This window comes from Panthera onca, chromosome B3 (assembly GCF_046562875.1).
Source record: "Panthera onca isolate mPanOnc1 chromosome B3, mPanOnc1 haplotype 2, whole genome shotgun sequence".
Classification (NCBI taxonomy): Eukaryota; Metazoa; Chordata; class Mammalia; order Carnivora; family Felidae; genus Panthera; species Panthera onca.
The window spans coordinates 136,419,527-136,435,676 of NC_138344.1; the positions used below are offsets into that span (position 1 = coordinate 136,419,527).

Below are 16,150 nucleotides of genomic sequence, written 5' to 3' on the forward strand. Positions count from 1 at the left end.
CCTCCAAGGGGACTTGTCCCTGCCACCTGTAGGTGGGAGAGACACAGGTGAAGACCATCAGGGCTACAGGGTCCTTTCCAAGCCTGGGAAGTGGGGGAGAGGGGAAAGTAACCCCTGAGCAGCCCCACCCGCCCATGCATGATGCACCATGACGCATCATCAAAGCGGGCCTAGGAGACACTGAGAGCGTTTGAAGGGCGTGATTCCAGCCTCCCCACTGGCTGTGCCCGCCTGCAAATCCTGACCCTGGCAAGTCGGAGCTGAACCTGTCTGTGCCTCAGTTTTCCCTTCTGCCGAGGGGAGATAACAATCCTGGCCCAGTGGCCCAGCCTCTAACCAGTGTCAGCTCAGGAGGAGGCGCCGATTCCCCAGAGAGGCTAGATAGGCTGGACGCGCACCTGAGGGGCCTCGTCTACTCACAGGGCAGCCTCGGGGGCTGGGACACTCAGTCTTAGGGGCCCACAGCCACCCCCGCTGCAGGAAATAAGGCCGAGAGCCTCCGGAGCGCAGCCGGTGAGTGCCCGATACCATCAAAGGGCCTTGCTGTTCTTTGAAGTGGCCTCGTCCAGCGAACGGCAGGCACGAGGCCGTCTGAAGGGTGGATGATGGGGGCCCCCCGGTCACACGAGACCAAGAGTTCATTTTGCCTTGATACTCTTCTCACAGAGCTGTCGAGAGGAAAAAGGGGATTACAACTCTCGTAGAGCCTAGGGCTGTGCCTGATACGTGGTTGACCTCCAGAAACTTCAGCCACCTGACGTCACCGGGCTTATTACTACTGCCAAGGTCCCAGCCCTTGGAATCTTCACCTTGGGAGCTGAATCATGTCCTTGGAACCCCAAAGTCCATTTGTCTAGGCACAGAAAGAAGATAAACAGGCACCTATCAAGCACCCAGGCCCCGGGGAATCATGGGAAAGAACGAGATGGGGCTGCCCGGAGGTAGTTAGCATCTTGCAGAGTATCAAGACCCAAGGGGCCTTAGTGCTCCCATTTTACTGATGAGAAAAGTGAGGCTCACAGAGAGGCGGTGACTTCCCCAGCTCCCAGGGAGCACATTCGTTCATAGGAGAGCTGCGGCAAGATCCCGGGCCACCTGACTCCCAAGCCAAGGTCCTCCGTAACAAAATGTGCAAATATCTGTAATTCGTCCCTCTTACTTTCCTGCCAGCAGATGAAGAGACAGGGGAAGCCAGCCCCCACAGACCGCTATTTTCAGAATCGGCAGTCGGATGTCTGATATCGGGCAAGAGCCGGCGCCACGGCCGAAGACGGCCATCAGCCATAGGAGAAACTTTGAGCGAGTTAGGTCTCACTGTCCCCATTTTGCAGGGACGGGCACTGAGGCCCACTCAGATGGAGGTGCCATCGAAAGCCCTGTTCGTGGCTCCATGCTAGTTAGAAGGCTCCAGAATTCTGTGTGCTTTTCACCCTGCCTTGGACATTTTTATCCTAGCATTTTAATGCCGAAAGTCACCTCAGAGCTCTAGGACTCAGGACGTACTTCGAGACTGGTGATGATGGTCCACCAAAGACATCACTGTTTACTTATACAAATTCCTCACTCCCGCCAGGGCCTGAGGGCGGCACCTGATTTCTAGGCCTGTGCTGCACCTGATTTCTGAGTGAGGCACCTGATTTCTTTTTCTTTTTCTTTTTTTTTAGTATTAGTTACTTTCTTTCCACCCCCCCCCTTATTTACTTTTTATTATTTTATTGTTTTATTTTATTTTAACTAGTGAATATTTAAAACAAAATTTTAAATATGATTTACCATCAAGTTAGCTAACATATAATGTATACAGTGTGCTCTTGGTTTCGGGGGTAGATTACAGTGATTCATACAACAACCTAGTGCCCATCGCAACAAGTGCCTTCCTCGATGCCCATCGCCCATTTTCACCTCTCCCCCGCCCCCCCGTCAACCCTCAGTTTGTTCTCTGTATTTAAGAGTCTCTTTTGGGTTTGCCTCCCTCTCTGTTTGAAACTATGTTTTCTCCTCCCCCTCCCCCATGGCCTTCTGTTAAGTTTCTCAAGTTCCACATATGAGTGAAAACAGATGATATCTGTTTTTCTCTCCCTGCCTTATTTCACTCAGCGTAATACCCTCCAGTTCCATCCGTGTTGCTGCAAATGGGCAGATTTCATTCTTTCTCATTGCCAAGTAGTATTCCATGGTATATATAAACCGCATCTTCTTTATCCATTCGTCAGTTGATGGACATTTGGGCTCTTTCCACGATTTGGCCATTACTGAAAGCACTGTTACAAACATTGGGGTACAAGTACCCCTATGAATCAGCACTCCTTTACCTTTTGGGTAAATTCCTAGCAGTGCTATTGCTGAGTCATAGGGTAGGTCTATTTTTAATTTTTTGAGGAACCTCCACACTGTTTTCCAGAGTGGCTGCACCAGTTTGCATTCCCACCAACAGTGCAAGAAGGTTCTCGTGTCTCCACTTCCTCGCCAGCATCTGTAGTCTCCTGATTTGCTCATTTTAGCCACTCTGACAGGCACCTGATATCTAGGTCTTCTAACCTGCTGGACCTCCATTTCCTCATCTATAAATTAGGGATAATGATTCTTAGCCTGCGCCCTTCAGGGACTGCTTCCAAAGGTCAGACTAGAGAGCAAATACATTTATTTTATTTTATTTTATTTTATTATTTTAAAAATGCTTATTATTTTGGGGCGCCTGGGTGGCTCAGTTAGTTAAGTGTCCCACTCTTGAATTTGGCTCAGGTCACGATCCCACAGTCCACGGGCTCAAGCCCTGTGTCAGGCTGTGTGTTGACATTGGGAGCCTGCTTGGGATTCTCTCTCTCTCCCTCTCTCTCTGCCCCTCCTCTGCTTTCTCTCTCAAAAATAAATAAATATTTAAAAAAACGTCTATTATCAGGGGGCCTGGGTGGCTCAATCGGTTAAGAGTCCGACTTCAGGTCATGATCTCGCTGTTCGTGGGTTCGAGCCCCGCGTCGGGCTCTGTGCTGACAGCTCAGAGCCTGGAGCCTGCTTTGAGTTCAGTGTCTCCCTCTCTCTGCCCCTCCTGCTTGTGGTGTCTCTCTCTGTCTCTCAAAAATAAATAAACATAAAAGATTTTTTTAAAAATGTCTATTATTTTGAGAGAGAGAGAGAGAGAGAGAGAGAGAGAGCGTCAGTGCACAGGAGCAGAGGAGGGGCAGAGGGAGAGAGAGAGAGAATCCCGAGCAGGCTACTCGCTCATCGCAGAGCCCGACTCGGGGCTCCTCCCGGAGCTCCGTCTGACAAGCGTGAGATCCCGACCTGAGCAGAAATCGAGAGTCGACGCTTAACCGGCTGAGCCACCCAGGTGCCCCGACAGTGAATACGTTTTAAAGAACAGGCCAAACGGCCGCGTATGTCTGAGCCGCACGATTGGCGCCACGCTCCCGTCCTTAAGGACGAGGTTGCCTTGATGTTTCTCCCACCCGCGAGCGGGCCCGTGGTTCTCACGGGCCGATGAATCCCCCGCCTGGGGACCCGCAGCTACTTCGAATCGGGTTTGGGCCACCAGAGCCCAGACTAATGTGACGACAGGCCATTCTGAGAAGTGGGAGGATGGTGTGTCTTAGGTGAGTGCCCTTAGCTCCCTCCCTTCCTGCTCTTTTCCTGGACTCCAGAGTTCCAACGGGCCTTTGCATCTGTCCCCTGACCTCCTCAATACTGGGGGGCGGAGGGGGGGGCACGCAGTGGCACGCAGGTGGCTTGCCGTCGGTTGTCAAGAGGGCTGGGAGAGCTCCAACCGATCCGCCGCTCTTCCTCTGGGCTGCACGGTGTTTTCTCACGCAGGCGTCTCAGGCGCGTGGCTGCAGGCCCCAGCATTTCCCACGCCTCAGGCAGCAGTTCAGCTTGTGGGTGTCTGGGGGAGGGAGTGTGGGTGAGGTGCTGAGGTTTGCAAGAACAGAGTTCCTGAAGCCGGCTCTGCCACTGACCAGCTCCGTGACCCTGAGCAAGACAGCCAGCGTCTCTGAGCCTCAGTTTCCTCCTCTGGAGAATGGGCGTATGAGAGCAGAGCAGCTCCACCAGCGGCTGCCACGAGGATTATATAGGAGAATGCTTGACTGGCCCCTCAAGGGGTGCCGGGCTTATAAAAAGAGCTCATGTGGGGCCCCTGGGTGGCCCGGTCGCTTAAGCGTCCGACTTCGGCTCAGGTCATGATCTCACAGTCCGTGAGTTGGAGCCCCGCGTCGGGCTCTGTGCTGACAGCTCAGAGCCTGGAGCCTGTTTCCGATTCTATGTCTCCCTCTCTCTCTGCCCCTCCCCTGTTCATGCTCTGTCTCTCTCTGTCTCAAAAATAAATAAACGTTAAAAAAAATGAAAATAAAATTAAAAAAAAAAAAAAAGAAAAGAAAGAGCTCATGAATGTCACAAATGTAGTCCCTTACATCGGCACCCAGATCGGCTCTCCTGTATGTATGTATGTATTTATTTATTTATTTATTCATTTGAGAGAGAGAGAGTACGTGAGCAGAGGAGAGGGGCAGTGCGGAGCCCGAAATGGGGCTCAATCCCACGACCCTGGGATCATGACCTGAGTCGAAATCAGCCCCCTCAGCTCTCCTTTCAAAGCCTTTTTTGAGTACCTGGTCCGAAGTGCACACCAACTCAGAAATAGGTGTCACGACCATGGTGAGGCTGCTGAGACCCAGAGAGGTTCGGTGACTTCTCTGACGTCACACAGCTGGGACGCTGCAGAGTTTGAACTTAATCTCACTCTGGCATCGCCCCGGGTGTTGGACAATGGTTGTATCGTGAATGGAATCTGGGGAGGTTGGAGGTCTCCAGGCTGAGAAAAATCAGAACGGTAGAAAAATCAGAACTTATCTGGGAGGCAGGAGGATCGTGATTATATTGAGCCACGTGGAATTGCACCTACGTGGCCATTTTGACCTAAAAGAGGTGCATCTCCTATGACAACGTAGTTGTTTAGAGACACGTGCGCCCCAGCGAGTGGCTCAGGGGGGCATCACTAGATTTGTATGGGGTGGGGCAGACCGGCCACAGGACGAGCACGTTCCCGCGAGCCCAGGGCACTGGCTCCCTCAGGCTGGGGGTCCTGCCAGACCACTGTGATGACTTTCCAGAGCCGTTCACAACTTGGCCACATGATTAGGTAGAAGAGGACACAGGTTAAGTGTCTTGCGGGGGGCGGGGGGGGGGTGTTGCTGGCAGCCCGGGACTAGTCTGAGCAGGTGACACGGACCAAGACCCAGAGGCCCATGTGGGGAGCAGAGCAGGTAGAAATCCCACCTGCTTCTAGGAGTAATGTGTTCTCCAGGAGCAGAGAAGGAAGAACGAGGGCAGAAGCGCGTGTTCCCAGTCCGGCCCCACTGAAAAAGTTGCCAGGAGAGATCGGCCATAGATTTTTGCAGGAAAGAGCTCTGACTGGTAGGAGCCCAAGCCTGGCTCAGGTGGGAAGGCGGGATGAGGGAAAGGAACCAAGTATTCTCTCTCTGCAGCTGGAGATGCGGCAGCTCAGTGCCCCTGTGTGAGTGGAAGGTTCTGGAAGCAACAGGGAGGCAGCCTCGAGGTTGAGGGGCAGCAGGGGGAGGGGCTGTCGTGGGGGGCGCTGCGAGCACCAGCGGGGCAGGGGGGGCCCAGTGGGAGCTGGGGGCTGGGGGCTGGAATCTGAGCCCTTGCGATGTCCCCTCGGGGACCCCCAGATAAGACTGAAAGCCTAGAGCTTTTCCAGAGTGACCGGGGCAAACATTTCGCCCCGGCCCAGCACCCCTCCCAGACAGTGGGAAGGCCTGACAGAGAGTAAACAGTGGACACCAAAGGTTGCTGTGACCCACGTTCCACACACTGCCGGGGGATGGAAGGGGAGACTCGGGTGAAGGATGAAGGAGGTCACACACAAGCTTGGGCCGGATCATTCTTTAATGTCTGTCGTCTGGGGAGGGGGCTGAATCCAGAAAGCCAGGTATTGTGTGGGTGGGGTTCACCACCTTTCCCACGAAGAGGATGTTCTTGGTGTTTCTGTAGTAGAGGATGATCACAAAGGGCCTGTTGAACTGGATAGTTGGGGGCATCGACATGGGGATGGCTTCCATAAATGTGGCCCCAGCGGCTTCTGTCCCTTTCTCGTCGATGGTCAGCACGGCCTTATGCAGCGCCTACAGGGCGAGAGCACGGCGGCCTGTCCTGAGTGGGGATGGGCTGCCGTCCCCAACCCAGCCCTGGGAGCGAGGCCCAAGGAGGGGGGTGTTGCCCAGGGAGGGGCTTACGTGGGCCTTTCTCCACCTGGCCTGTCCTTCCCCATCCATGGCCTCCCTCCCTGATGTCAAGCGCCCTGGGGCCCAGGACTCTGATGGGGACCTTCGTTGCATCTGGTCCACACCAGGCACTCAGTTCCCAGCCAGCCTTCGAGCTGCGGTTGTGGCTTTAGTCACCTTTAATTTTCTGAATAAATGGTATCTTCAGGCAAAATCACTCATTCAGCTCGACTCAGCGATTGGCCAATGGCTCCCAGTGTCACACACGCAGGGGCAAAAGTCCTCTGACATCCCTGAGCCCCAGCCTGTCTTTGTAACTATGGGTCCATCGAGGCCCAAAGAAGGGAAGGCCCTGGCCAAAAATGACCCAGAGGGTCAGTGCCACAAGTGCGGAGGAGGTCCCTAAAGTGCCAGAAGCACGTGAGGCCACCTCCTCCATTGTCACCTGCCCACATTCCAGTCTCAGTGGATCCAGGGCGCTCGTCAGGGACCTCAGTCTGCAGAGGGGTTTGTGTCCCTTTGTCCCCCACACGCACCAGTGGCCAATGGCCACCAGGGACACACTCACCTTGGACAGCTTCAGGGGACCTTGCTCAGTGATCCCTGAGAGGTCCGCCTCGTTGCTGAAGACCTTGGTGATGCCCATTTTTCTCAGGACGGTTTGCAGATCGTAGGTTCCAGAAATGGACAGTTTGGGCAAATGTAAATTGGCAGACCTGTGACGACGGTTCGGAAACAAAGGCGTTTCACAGCATTGAGCGTTTCATTTCTGGTTGTTTCTCCCTGTCAGTGGCCCTCGCCCTGCCCCCACGGGAGAGCTGGAGGTGTGCACGGGTTATTCCATTTCTAGCTCCTTCACCCCCCCCCCCCCCCCGGGGTCAGAGGATGTAGAATCACAGGGATGGCTTGTCCTGCAAAGTGTCAGATGCCGCCTCCTGCCTCCTCTGAGCAGCCCTCCAGGAAGTCCCCTCAGGAGCGCTTAGCGCACTGCCCTGCAGGGTCAGGTGTCCCCCAGACCGGGACCTCCCCAGAGCCCGAATCCCAGGGGAACGTGGGGTGAGTGTGGAGGGACATCTGCTCGGCGAGTCACGCGTGAACCCACGGGCCGAATGTCCCGCTCTGCTTTTCCGTGGGGCCGGCGTGTGGCCCCGAGCAGGGTCTGCCAGAGCGAGCTGACTGGCCCTGAGGCTCCGCTCGACCCGATCCGGATTCTGCACCGCCTGATTCTTCTTTCAGCCTCTGGCGCAGGCAGCCCAGGAGTGGGGGGTGGGGGTGGGGTGAGGAGGTATTAAAACCTACTATTTTAATTGTACCCTTATGCTCTTTCGTGTCTTTATATTCACTTAAGCACGGATATGCTTATTATGTATTCTTCTGGGTGTCAGTTTCATGTATGAATTGTACTTGACTTGATTATTTATATACGTTCCCATTGCTACATTTATACGTGCGTGTATCTTGTCGTCGTGTGGAGGATAAAATAGGTCACGAGGGCTTGGGCGTTTTATGCACTAATTTGGGGTGCACGCTCACGCGTTACCTCACTACGGGGACCCAATCAGTCCACACCGGTCTAGTGACAGAGGAGCCCAAACCTTGCTCCAAGGTGCGCCCGAGCGTCCCTCCCCGGGGGCCTCTGCCTTCCCGGCCGACCCCAGGCAGGCTGTCCCCGTCCGGCCCCGGGCGTTGTATGCTCTGACTCCACATCCGCTGCCCCCCCTCGCCAGAAGCCCACCTCTCCCTCCGTGGTCCTCCCAGGGCGTGTGCTGGCACCGGGAAGGGACGGTGTCCCCGGTGGGGAAGCGAGTCCCCAAGGACAGGACTCTGGCCTCCTCACCGCGGGCACCGTCCCGTCACGGAGCCCGGCCGGTGCGGTTTGAACGATGCCAGCCTGGGTCTGGGACACCAGGTCCTGCCCCGCTGTGGGGCGCACGGGGCGTGGGGCCGCCCTCCCTCCCTGGGGCCCGGCCGGACGCGGCGGCTCCCGGGTTGTTCTCTGGTTTGGGAATCACCTGGAATGTCTCTTTTCCAGGGCCTTGGCCAGGATGTCCCTGTTCAGCATTTCCTCCAGATGCTGCATTTTGCCCTGGTCGGGCAGGATGAAGAAGGCGGTGGCGTTGCCCACGTAGTCCATGAGCAGCGACCAGCTGGAGAGCGTGTCGCAGTAGTGGACGTCGAACATGCCCAGGCGGCTCATCATGGGCACCCTGACCGTGGTGTCCTCGTCCACGTGGAAGTCCTCCTCTGCGGTATGCTCGGGCTCGAAGGGCTTCTCCCATTTGCCTGGAGGGAAGGGAAGGTGGGCTTCAGCCGGCGGTGGGGGAAGGTTTGGACAATAGGGTGGGATAAAAAAGCCCCGAGTCTCCTTGGTGAGACAACCTCTCTCCGAGCCTCAGTGTCACCACCTGTAAAATGGGGGCTGCCATGAACAGTCTACCGAAAGGACGTCGGAGAGAAGAATGCAAGCCCGGAGGAGGATCCAGAAGGTCTCTGATATCGAGGCTAAGGCCTGCCAGTCTGGATATGTAAAGCGAGCATTTTCACTTGTATTTCTTGCTCACGTATTTGAGGGTGGCTTGGGAGATGCTAAATGAAAATTACTGACATCAGTCATACTCGGCACATCCCTGTGGGAGTCTCCCTGCCCCTTGTTAACGGGCGGCTCTTATCATTCAGGAAATCGCTCTCGCCCCCACCCCAAGCCTTTCCCTGGACCACTGGGCAGAATGGCGATGCCTGGGTAGCTCCCCTCCACTGCACCGAGACAGCAGCACTGTCCGGGCCAGGCCCAGAGGGAGGGCGCCCCGGGAACCCCTGTGCCCAACTTCCCCATTGCACAGGGATGGAGACTGAGGCCGGAGAAGGGCCAGACCCACCAGAAGTCACACAGCAGAGCTGGGACCTAACATCTGCCCGCTCTGGCCCCGTGTTCTCCATCACACTCTTGCCTCCAGAGCGAGGAGCCCGCAGCGGGGAGGAGGCATCCCTGGCCTTGCTCTTACCTCCCTGCCCCAGGCCATTTCCACTGCCTTGGAGTGCCCTCTGGGGCCTGCAGGCACCCTCCACCGCCCCCCCCCCCCACGTTGCCATCCCTCAGGGAGGAGGCCAGGCTGAGGTTCAAGTTCAGCTGGGCACCTGCTGCGCGAGCAGGCAGCCCCATGTTCTTTGTAACTTGTTCAGTCCTCACAGAAACCCGCCAACAAGGGCATGATTATGTGTCCGTTACAGAGAAGAAACCAGAGCCTCAAAGAGGTTAGAGTCAAATAGCTTAGAGTCAAATAGCTAACAAGCGATAGAGGAAAGGTTTGCACCCTGGTGTTTCTGTCTCCAGAGCCGTCCCTCCCTCCACCGCACTGGAGTTGTCAGAAGTGTGTTCCCAGAACGCCCCTTCCCTTCATACGCTCTGCTAAGCCTGCCTGTTTCACCTCCCTCCCTGCTGGGGATTGACAACGTGCACTAGGACGTTAAAGGCTCTGAAAAGTCCTGCAGAGAAGAGGATGATTTGACTGTCCCACCCATCGTCCCCTGACCTTAGTTGAATAACATAGGCAGAGGTGCACTGATTTAGTCACCCTGCCCTGCCACGGCAAGTTTAAGAACTGTGTGTTTGAGACTATTTTTGGACGTTCTCGTGGGAGTCAGCTCAGGTGGCTGTTACAACCTTACCTTTAAAGAAAATGTAATTCACCAGAGCAAAAACTGTGTCTTTGTCAAGCTCTTGGACCAAATCCACAATTTTTCCTTGGGTTCCCTTCTCTACGTAATCGTTGATCCGTTTCTTGGCCTCTTGGTTGTCTCCGAAGTTGATGGAGAAGGCTTCTGAGTGGTACAGGTTCTTGACGTCCTCCAGAAACTTGTCCAGAAGCTTCACGCTCTCGTTGATGAACAGGCCGCTGCCGGTGGTCAGCTGCAGCTGGCTGTCTGGCCGGTTGAGGGTGTGGAGAAGCTGCTGGAAGCCCTCGTGGACTTCACCCGCTGCTCTCTCGGTGAGGTTGAAACCGAGGCCCTCCAGGATCTGGGTGCGAGTGTCACCCTTGCTCCCCAGAGACAGCATCGCAAAGGCCGCGGCAATGCTCACGGGGGAGAAGAAGATGTTGGTGCGGTTGGACTCATGGGCCACCTGGCGGTACATGCTGAAGGCGAAGTCAGCCAGGTTCGGGGTGATCTTGTGGCGGGCTGGCGCCTCGTGGTGCTCATGGTCGTGTTGGGATGCAACCGTCTCCTGGACAGCGTCTCCCTGGAGACCCTCAGCCAGGGAGCAGGGGACCAGGCAGCACAGACCCGCCAGCAGGAGGAGGCCCCACGTGATGGAGGATGACATCGTCCTGCGAGACAGAGAGGGGGCACCACGCCCACGTCAGACCGCACGCTGAGTGCCCCCGCCACTGACTGACATCCCGGGAAGCATCCAGAGCTTACCGAACCCCTACCGTGTGCCGGCCCAGTGCCGAGGACTTCCCTTCGCCCTCATCGTGGAGGACGGAACAGCAGCAGAGGCTCTACAGGGCTCCCCACCTACCAGGCCCCCTTGTAAGCCCCTTGCCGTCCCCTCTCTGGCCCTCTTGTAATGGCCTGTGACCCAGGGCATATGACAATCGTCCATTTACAGATGAGGAGACCAAAGGCCCAGAGAGGTTTAAGTCACCTGCCCGAGGCCACAGGGCAGGAAAGTAGCAGGTCCGGAATCACAGACCCGGGCAGGCTGGGTCTTGGCAGTGGCACTAACACCCGCAGTGGCCTGTGTGCCACAGTCCCTGCTCCACAAAAGGGGAAACTAAGGCAATAATGAGCACGGGAGATTTGTGCACACTTACCCGGGAAATGGGCTGGATCAGGCTCAGGTACGACTGGATGGGAACGGGAACACTTTCATGAACTCTTTTTATTTACCGGACACGAGGCTGCTGCCCAGAGGGGGTGAGATCTCGCCCAGTGACACACAGCCAGGTCACAAGGGGCCGGGGGGCCGACCCCACTCAGCACGCAGGGTGAGCCTCAGCCCCTAGCACTTTTGCCGGAGCTGAAGGACAGCCAACCCCACAGGGGTCTGGGGCCTCGGCCACGTGAAAGGGGTCCAGTCCCTGCAGCCAGCTTACCCGCACATCCTCGCCACACCTCCGTCCCAAAGCTGGAGTCGGCGGTGACGTGGACGGTCGACATATTGATTTCCCCAGTAGATTAGGGGTTTGTGCGCGTACGTGGGGCAGGGGGGTAGGCGTTGAAAAAGCATTTCTTTTTCCGACGGACCTGAGTTCTAAGGTGGGCTTTGTCACTACCAGCTGGGTGACCAGGACAAGCCACTCAGTCTCTCTGGTTTTCCTGTTGCCTCCTATAGAGAGTGAGCTTGTTGGGAGAATCCGGTGAAGTAAGTCGGACGCCAGACTGAACCCTGACGGGTTCTGGCGGCTGGCAGGGGCTGCCAACCAGAGGCCTTCAGAGGGCAGGCCGGGGACGGACATGGGTCCCCTGGTTCTGGGGACACAAGAGGAAGCAGCAAGGCTCATGGCTGAACCAGCTAGAGCAGGCTCTGCCTGGCGCTGGTCACAGTCCACATCACTCACAGCGACCCAGAGCCCGCCCTGCCCCTCTGAGCTCCCCCTGCCCCAGATGTGGCCCCGCCACGGGCCGCCAGCCTGCACCCCCTCAGCACAACCTTCTGTCTTCACGGGTGGGGAAACTGAGGCCCGAGCAGAGGAGGACGTGCCCACGGCACATCAGGTAGCTGTTTCTCATGTAACGAAAACCATCAAGCACAAAAAGGCAGAGGAATCCTTAAAGTTGGAATTTGAAACCCGGAGGGGAAAAAGCTGGGAATAAGAAACGTTGGGTCTTGTGTAGCCTCCCCGACGTTTACGGGTGTCTTTGGGACAAAACAGCAAGACCCAGCACAACACTGGCTTCTCTCCACCACCCCTTTCCTGGCCTTCGTGGCTCTAAATAATGCAAATATGACCGACCACATGCAGCTGTAGAAATCCAGGTGGGGGGGACATCTGAATGAGTTTCCCCTGCACTGACGTTGGATTCTCGGTTAGCAGTGGTCTGGGTTTGCTGATGCGAAATGGAGTGAGGGGTGGGGCGAGGGGAGGTGGGGGGTGGGAGAGGCTCCCTCGGAGGAGGGAGCTGCTGGCTGGGGGGCTTGGCTGGGGAGGGGCCGCCGCCGTCGTGGGCACAGCCGTCTCGGTGCGTGTAACATCGCCTACTCTGGTAAAAAGTCTGAGGCTCAGAGAGGGTCAGGGCCTTGCCAAGGCCACACAGTGAATCAGTGGCAGAGCTGGAATGAGCCTTGGTTTCCCTACCACTTGAACGGCAGATTGAGACAGCCGTGTCCTCGGGTCCAGACTCTGTGGGCGTCAGAACCGGGCCCCGGGGGACGCTGACGTGGGGCTTGAGCCTCCTCTTGGCTTCCCTTTGCCTCTCAGTTGCTCCTTCCAACTCAGGGCCCCCAGCCTTCTGCTTTCTCCACGCCCTTCTGTCAAAGGCGGCACCCGGCGCCCCCAGAGCCTGATGCTGGGGAAGATGGTGTCCTGGACGGGGAGGCACTCGGACGTGTAGAGACCGAGCTTTAAACCTCAAGAATGAGGACGTCATGGCGACATTTCCGGCATCCAGGGCAGGTGGGAGCAGTCTGCCAGGGAGGGGGCCCGTGAAGTGAGCCATCTCTTTGCCTAGTCAAATACCATTTCCACCCACAAGCATAAAATGAATGATCCCGGGTGACCCAGTGGGGTCCAGGCAAGCCACTGGGGCATCAACCACCTGCTAAAACCTGGCCCTGAATAAGCCCAGGTGTGATTCAGCTCAACCACCTGTGGGCGATAGCCTTGGGCAGGTGACTTCACTCCGTTGACCCCTGGCTTCCTGTCTGTAAAGCGGAGGGAAGATGCCTGTGCGTGGCAGATGTGAGGTGCAGACAAGGTGACGGGTGGGTGGGCACCTGCCAGGTGTGGATGCCCTCGTACCTACGCACAGGTAGGGTTCAAGTGGAAAAACTGGCAGGTCTCTTCCTGGCCGGTTGCCATATTGCCCAGGACCAGAGAAGAGGGTCCGTGCTCAGCGATGAACGGCCTCTGAGTTTCGGAGAATTTTAAATTCAATTCTGTGCCCAAACCTGTGCCTCAGCGTCACCGTCACTGTCATCGGGTCCAGTAAATACCAGGTGTTTCACTGTCTCTGTGTCATCTAATGTCCCTGACAAAGCTTACCCTACGAAGTGGGAATTACTATCAGCCCTGTTTTAGAAATGGAGAAACGGGTCACAGAGGTTAAGTAACTTACTGAAAGCCATAGACCTGGTTGCTTATGAATCTGGGATTTCATCTTAACTAAGCATTTTGATTCCGGAACTTGGCCGTCAGTCCTTCTCTGTGTACAAAGCTGAAGCCAGACACCTTGAAACAGGAAATGGGTGGAGTGGTCTGGCTCAGGGAAGGGGGGAAGCATCGCTTGTGGCTAAGCTCAGAGGCTATGAGGCCAGAAGGCTTGTGTTCAGTTCGATATCAGCTGTGTGACCTTGGGCAAGTTACTTAACCTCTCTGAATCTCCGTTTCCGGGAGATGACCACATGCATTTCCTCATGGAGCGACGGTGCAAATTAAATATGTGCAAAGTGCCAAGAAACGCTTCACACACTGTCAGCTGTCAGGGGGCCTCAGCTGTTACTGATATTGTTATGGACCTTTTGGAGCACCACGTGGGAGTCTGGTGGCCTTGGCCATTTTTGTAGCCTCTGTCTCCAAAAACCGATGACAGAGACATTTTATCCTTCCCATGCTCTGGAGATCAAAGCTGGAGGGGTGGGGTGAGGGGAAAGAGGGCAAAAGCTGTCTACGGTTTGTCCAAGGGGACAGAGAGGTTGAGCAGTGGTCCAGGGTCACCCAGCATCAAAGAGGCCTCGAGGCCAGCCCAGGCTTCCCATTCCCCAGCTGGCACCCAAGACCCGAGACAATTATGTTGGCAGGGGGAGGAGGTTTGGGAACGTGAGCTCTGGAGTTAGGCAGCCTCAGTTTGAATCCCGGAGAGTGTGTGATTTGGGGCAAGTTCTAAACTTCTCTGTTCCTGACTTCCTTATCTGTAAAATGGAAATAACCTCAGTAACCACCGCAAAGGGTCAGGAGCACAGCTCCGAGCCCCGAGGACGGTGCCCTCCCAGGGTTTTGGATCTTGCACCACGAACGAGGGCACCCAGAAACCCACGGACAGGGAAGCCCAGCGTGGTTCTGATCTGGGCATATCCGCGGAGGATGGAGTGCACGGCTGGAACTCTGGGCTCCGGTCCCACCTGCCTCCCCAAGGTCCCTATATGAGTCCGGGGTCCCCACTGTCCCTCTCTGGGCCTTATCTTTCTCATCCTTAGAAGCGGGGAGAAGATACGCCCCCAGGCATAGGGAAGGCAGTGAGCCCTGCAGGAGGCAGCCCATGGGAAGGACACAAGAGCTCTGCCAACCTCCCTCCCGGGGTCCCACGTCCACACCACTCACAGAGGGCCAGTGTTTTCTCCAGTAGGACCTTGGGAGGCCCTGGGCAGGCTTGGGAGCAGAAAAGGAGCTCCAGGGCTGCTCTTGCTGTGACGACAGGGGGTCCGGCCCCGGCCTGTGCCACCCTCTCTGCATTCCCGCGGCCTGCCTGGCAGTGCAGGGGCCCCGAGGCCTCCCCGGAGGCTCCCCCAGTGGAAGGCATACTTACGGTTTACTGTCCCAGGCCGGGGCTGGTGACCGAGGCTGAGGAGACAGAGCCTAGTTGTGGCTCGTATTTAAGCAGTGGACCCAGAGGGACGACGGGGGAGGCTGCTGGTGAATATTAACTAAGGTCACTCCAGTTATCAGAGGAGCAAATAGGGACTAAGTCCATAGGCCAGTTCTGAGCTGCCCACTCGCACGGCCCCTGTGTGCTCTGTCTGGATGGCACGCAGCCCTCTGTTCCCTACACGAAAGGGAGTCATTGTGCCCAGCTCATAAACCACAGCGTCCTGCATCCACGGGGGTGGGGGTGGGGGCGGGGGCATGACTCAGGCACTCTTTGGGACAGCATCACTTTGGTGGCTTACCCTCCCCCTGGGGAGTTCTCAGTGGCTGCCCCACTGGTGGCAAGGAGCCACCTTGAGATGCCTCCTGCTGGAGACGCGCTGCTGCCTTGGGCGCGGGCGGGGAAGTTAAAAGCACATTTGGCGGACAGGGAAACTGAGGTCCGGAGCGGAGAGGTTGCTCATCCATAGTCAGCCAGCTAGCCCCAGATGCGAAAACCCTCTCGATTTTCCTGAGGGGTAAACGGGCCCTGACCAATGCTGACACAGCCGCTCTGGGCTGGCACGGGCGGCCACAGGCACAGGCCAGGGGGCAGATGGCAAATCGATAAAGAAGGGCTGTGCTGCCTCAGGCAAGCTGCTTCACCTCTCTGAACCAGGAGGGGCTTTTGTCTGCATCGTAGGGGTTTGGAAGTCCGGCTTCCGAGCGGGGGTGTCGGGGGACGTACGCGACCACTTCTATAAAGTGCCCGGTGCACAGAGGGCTCTTCTGTTTGGCCCGCACAGCCCTCTGATCAGCCCTGCTCTCCAGGCTTCTCCGGGCAGGAGGAGGCTTAGTTCTTGGCCAGCCTCAGCCTGTTACTGTTTCCACTGGGTGTGGCTCCCGGCAGAGGAATGTGGTTCACAAGCTGCTTGGATTTTCCTGGGCATGTGGCCCTGTTCTGGGGCTATTACAGCCCCCTGGAGCGCCGCTGGGGGCGGAGACGGTGGGACAGGGCAGAGGCTTGGCAGGGCCTCACTTGACCGTGATCCCTTTAGAAACCTAAGGCAGACCTCACCCCCTCTCTGTGCACCCTGACGGTCCCTGGCGCAGGATAGGTGCTCTACGGGCATTTGTCGAAGGGGCAGATGAGTGGGTGAGTGCGTTTCTGTCCCTCCTCTCGTTCCCCTGGTC

General features: G+C 56.7%; 1 protein-coding gene across 1 annotated transcript; it reads right to left on the reverse strand.

Annotated features, from left to right (window-relative positions):
- Positions 1-5,880: 5,880 nt before the first annotated feature.
- SERPINA1 (serpin family A member 1) lies at positions 5,881-15,035 on the reverse strand. Its single transcript, XM_060620659.3, has 5 exons — positions 14,919-15,035; positions 9,900-10,558; positions 8,246-8,516; positions 6,802-6,949; positions 5,881-6,134 (listed from the first exon to the last, which is right to left on the reverse strand). Exons 2-5 carry the CDS (start codon positions 10,552-10,554, stop codon positions 5,898-5,900), a joined length of 1,311 nt encoding a protein of 436 aa, XP_060476642.1. The 5' UTR covers positions 10,555-10,558; positions 14,919-15,035; the 3' UTR covers positions 5,881-5,897.
- Between the last annotated feature and the right edge of the window lie 1,115 nt (positions 15,036-16,150).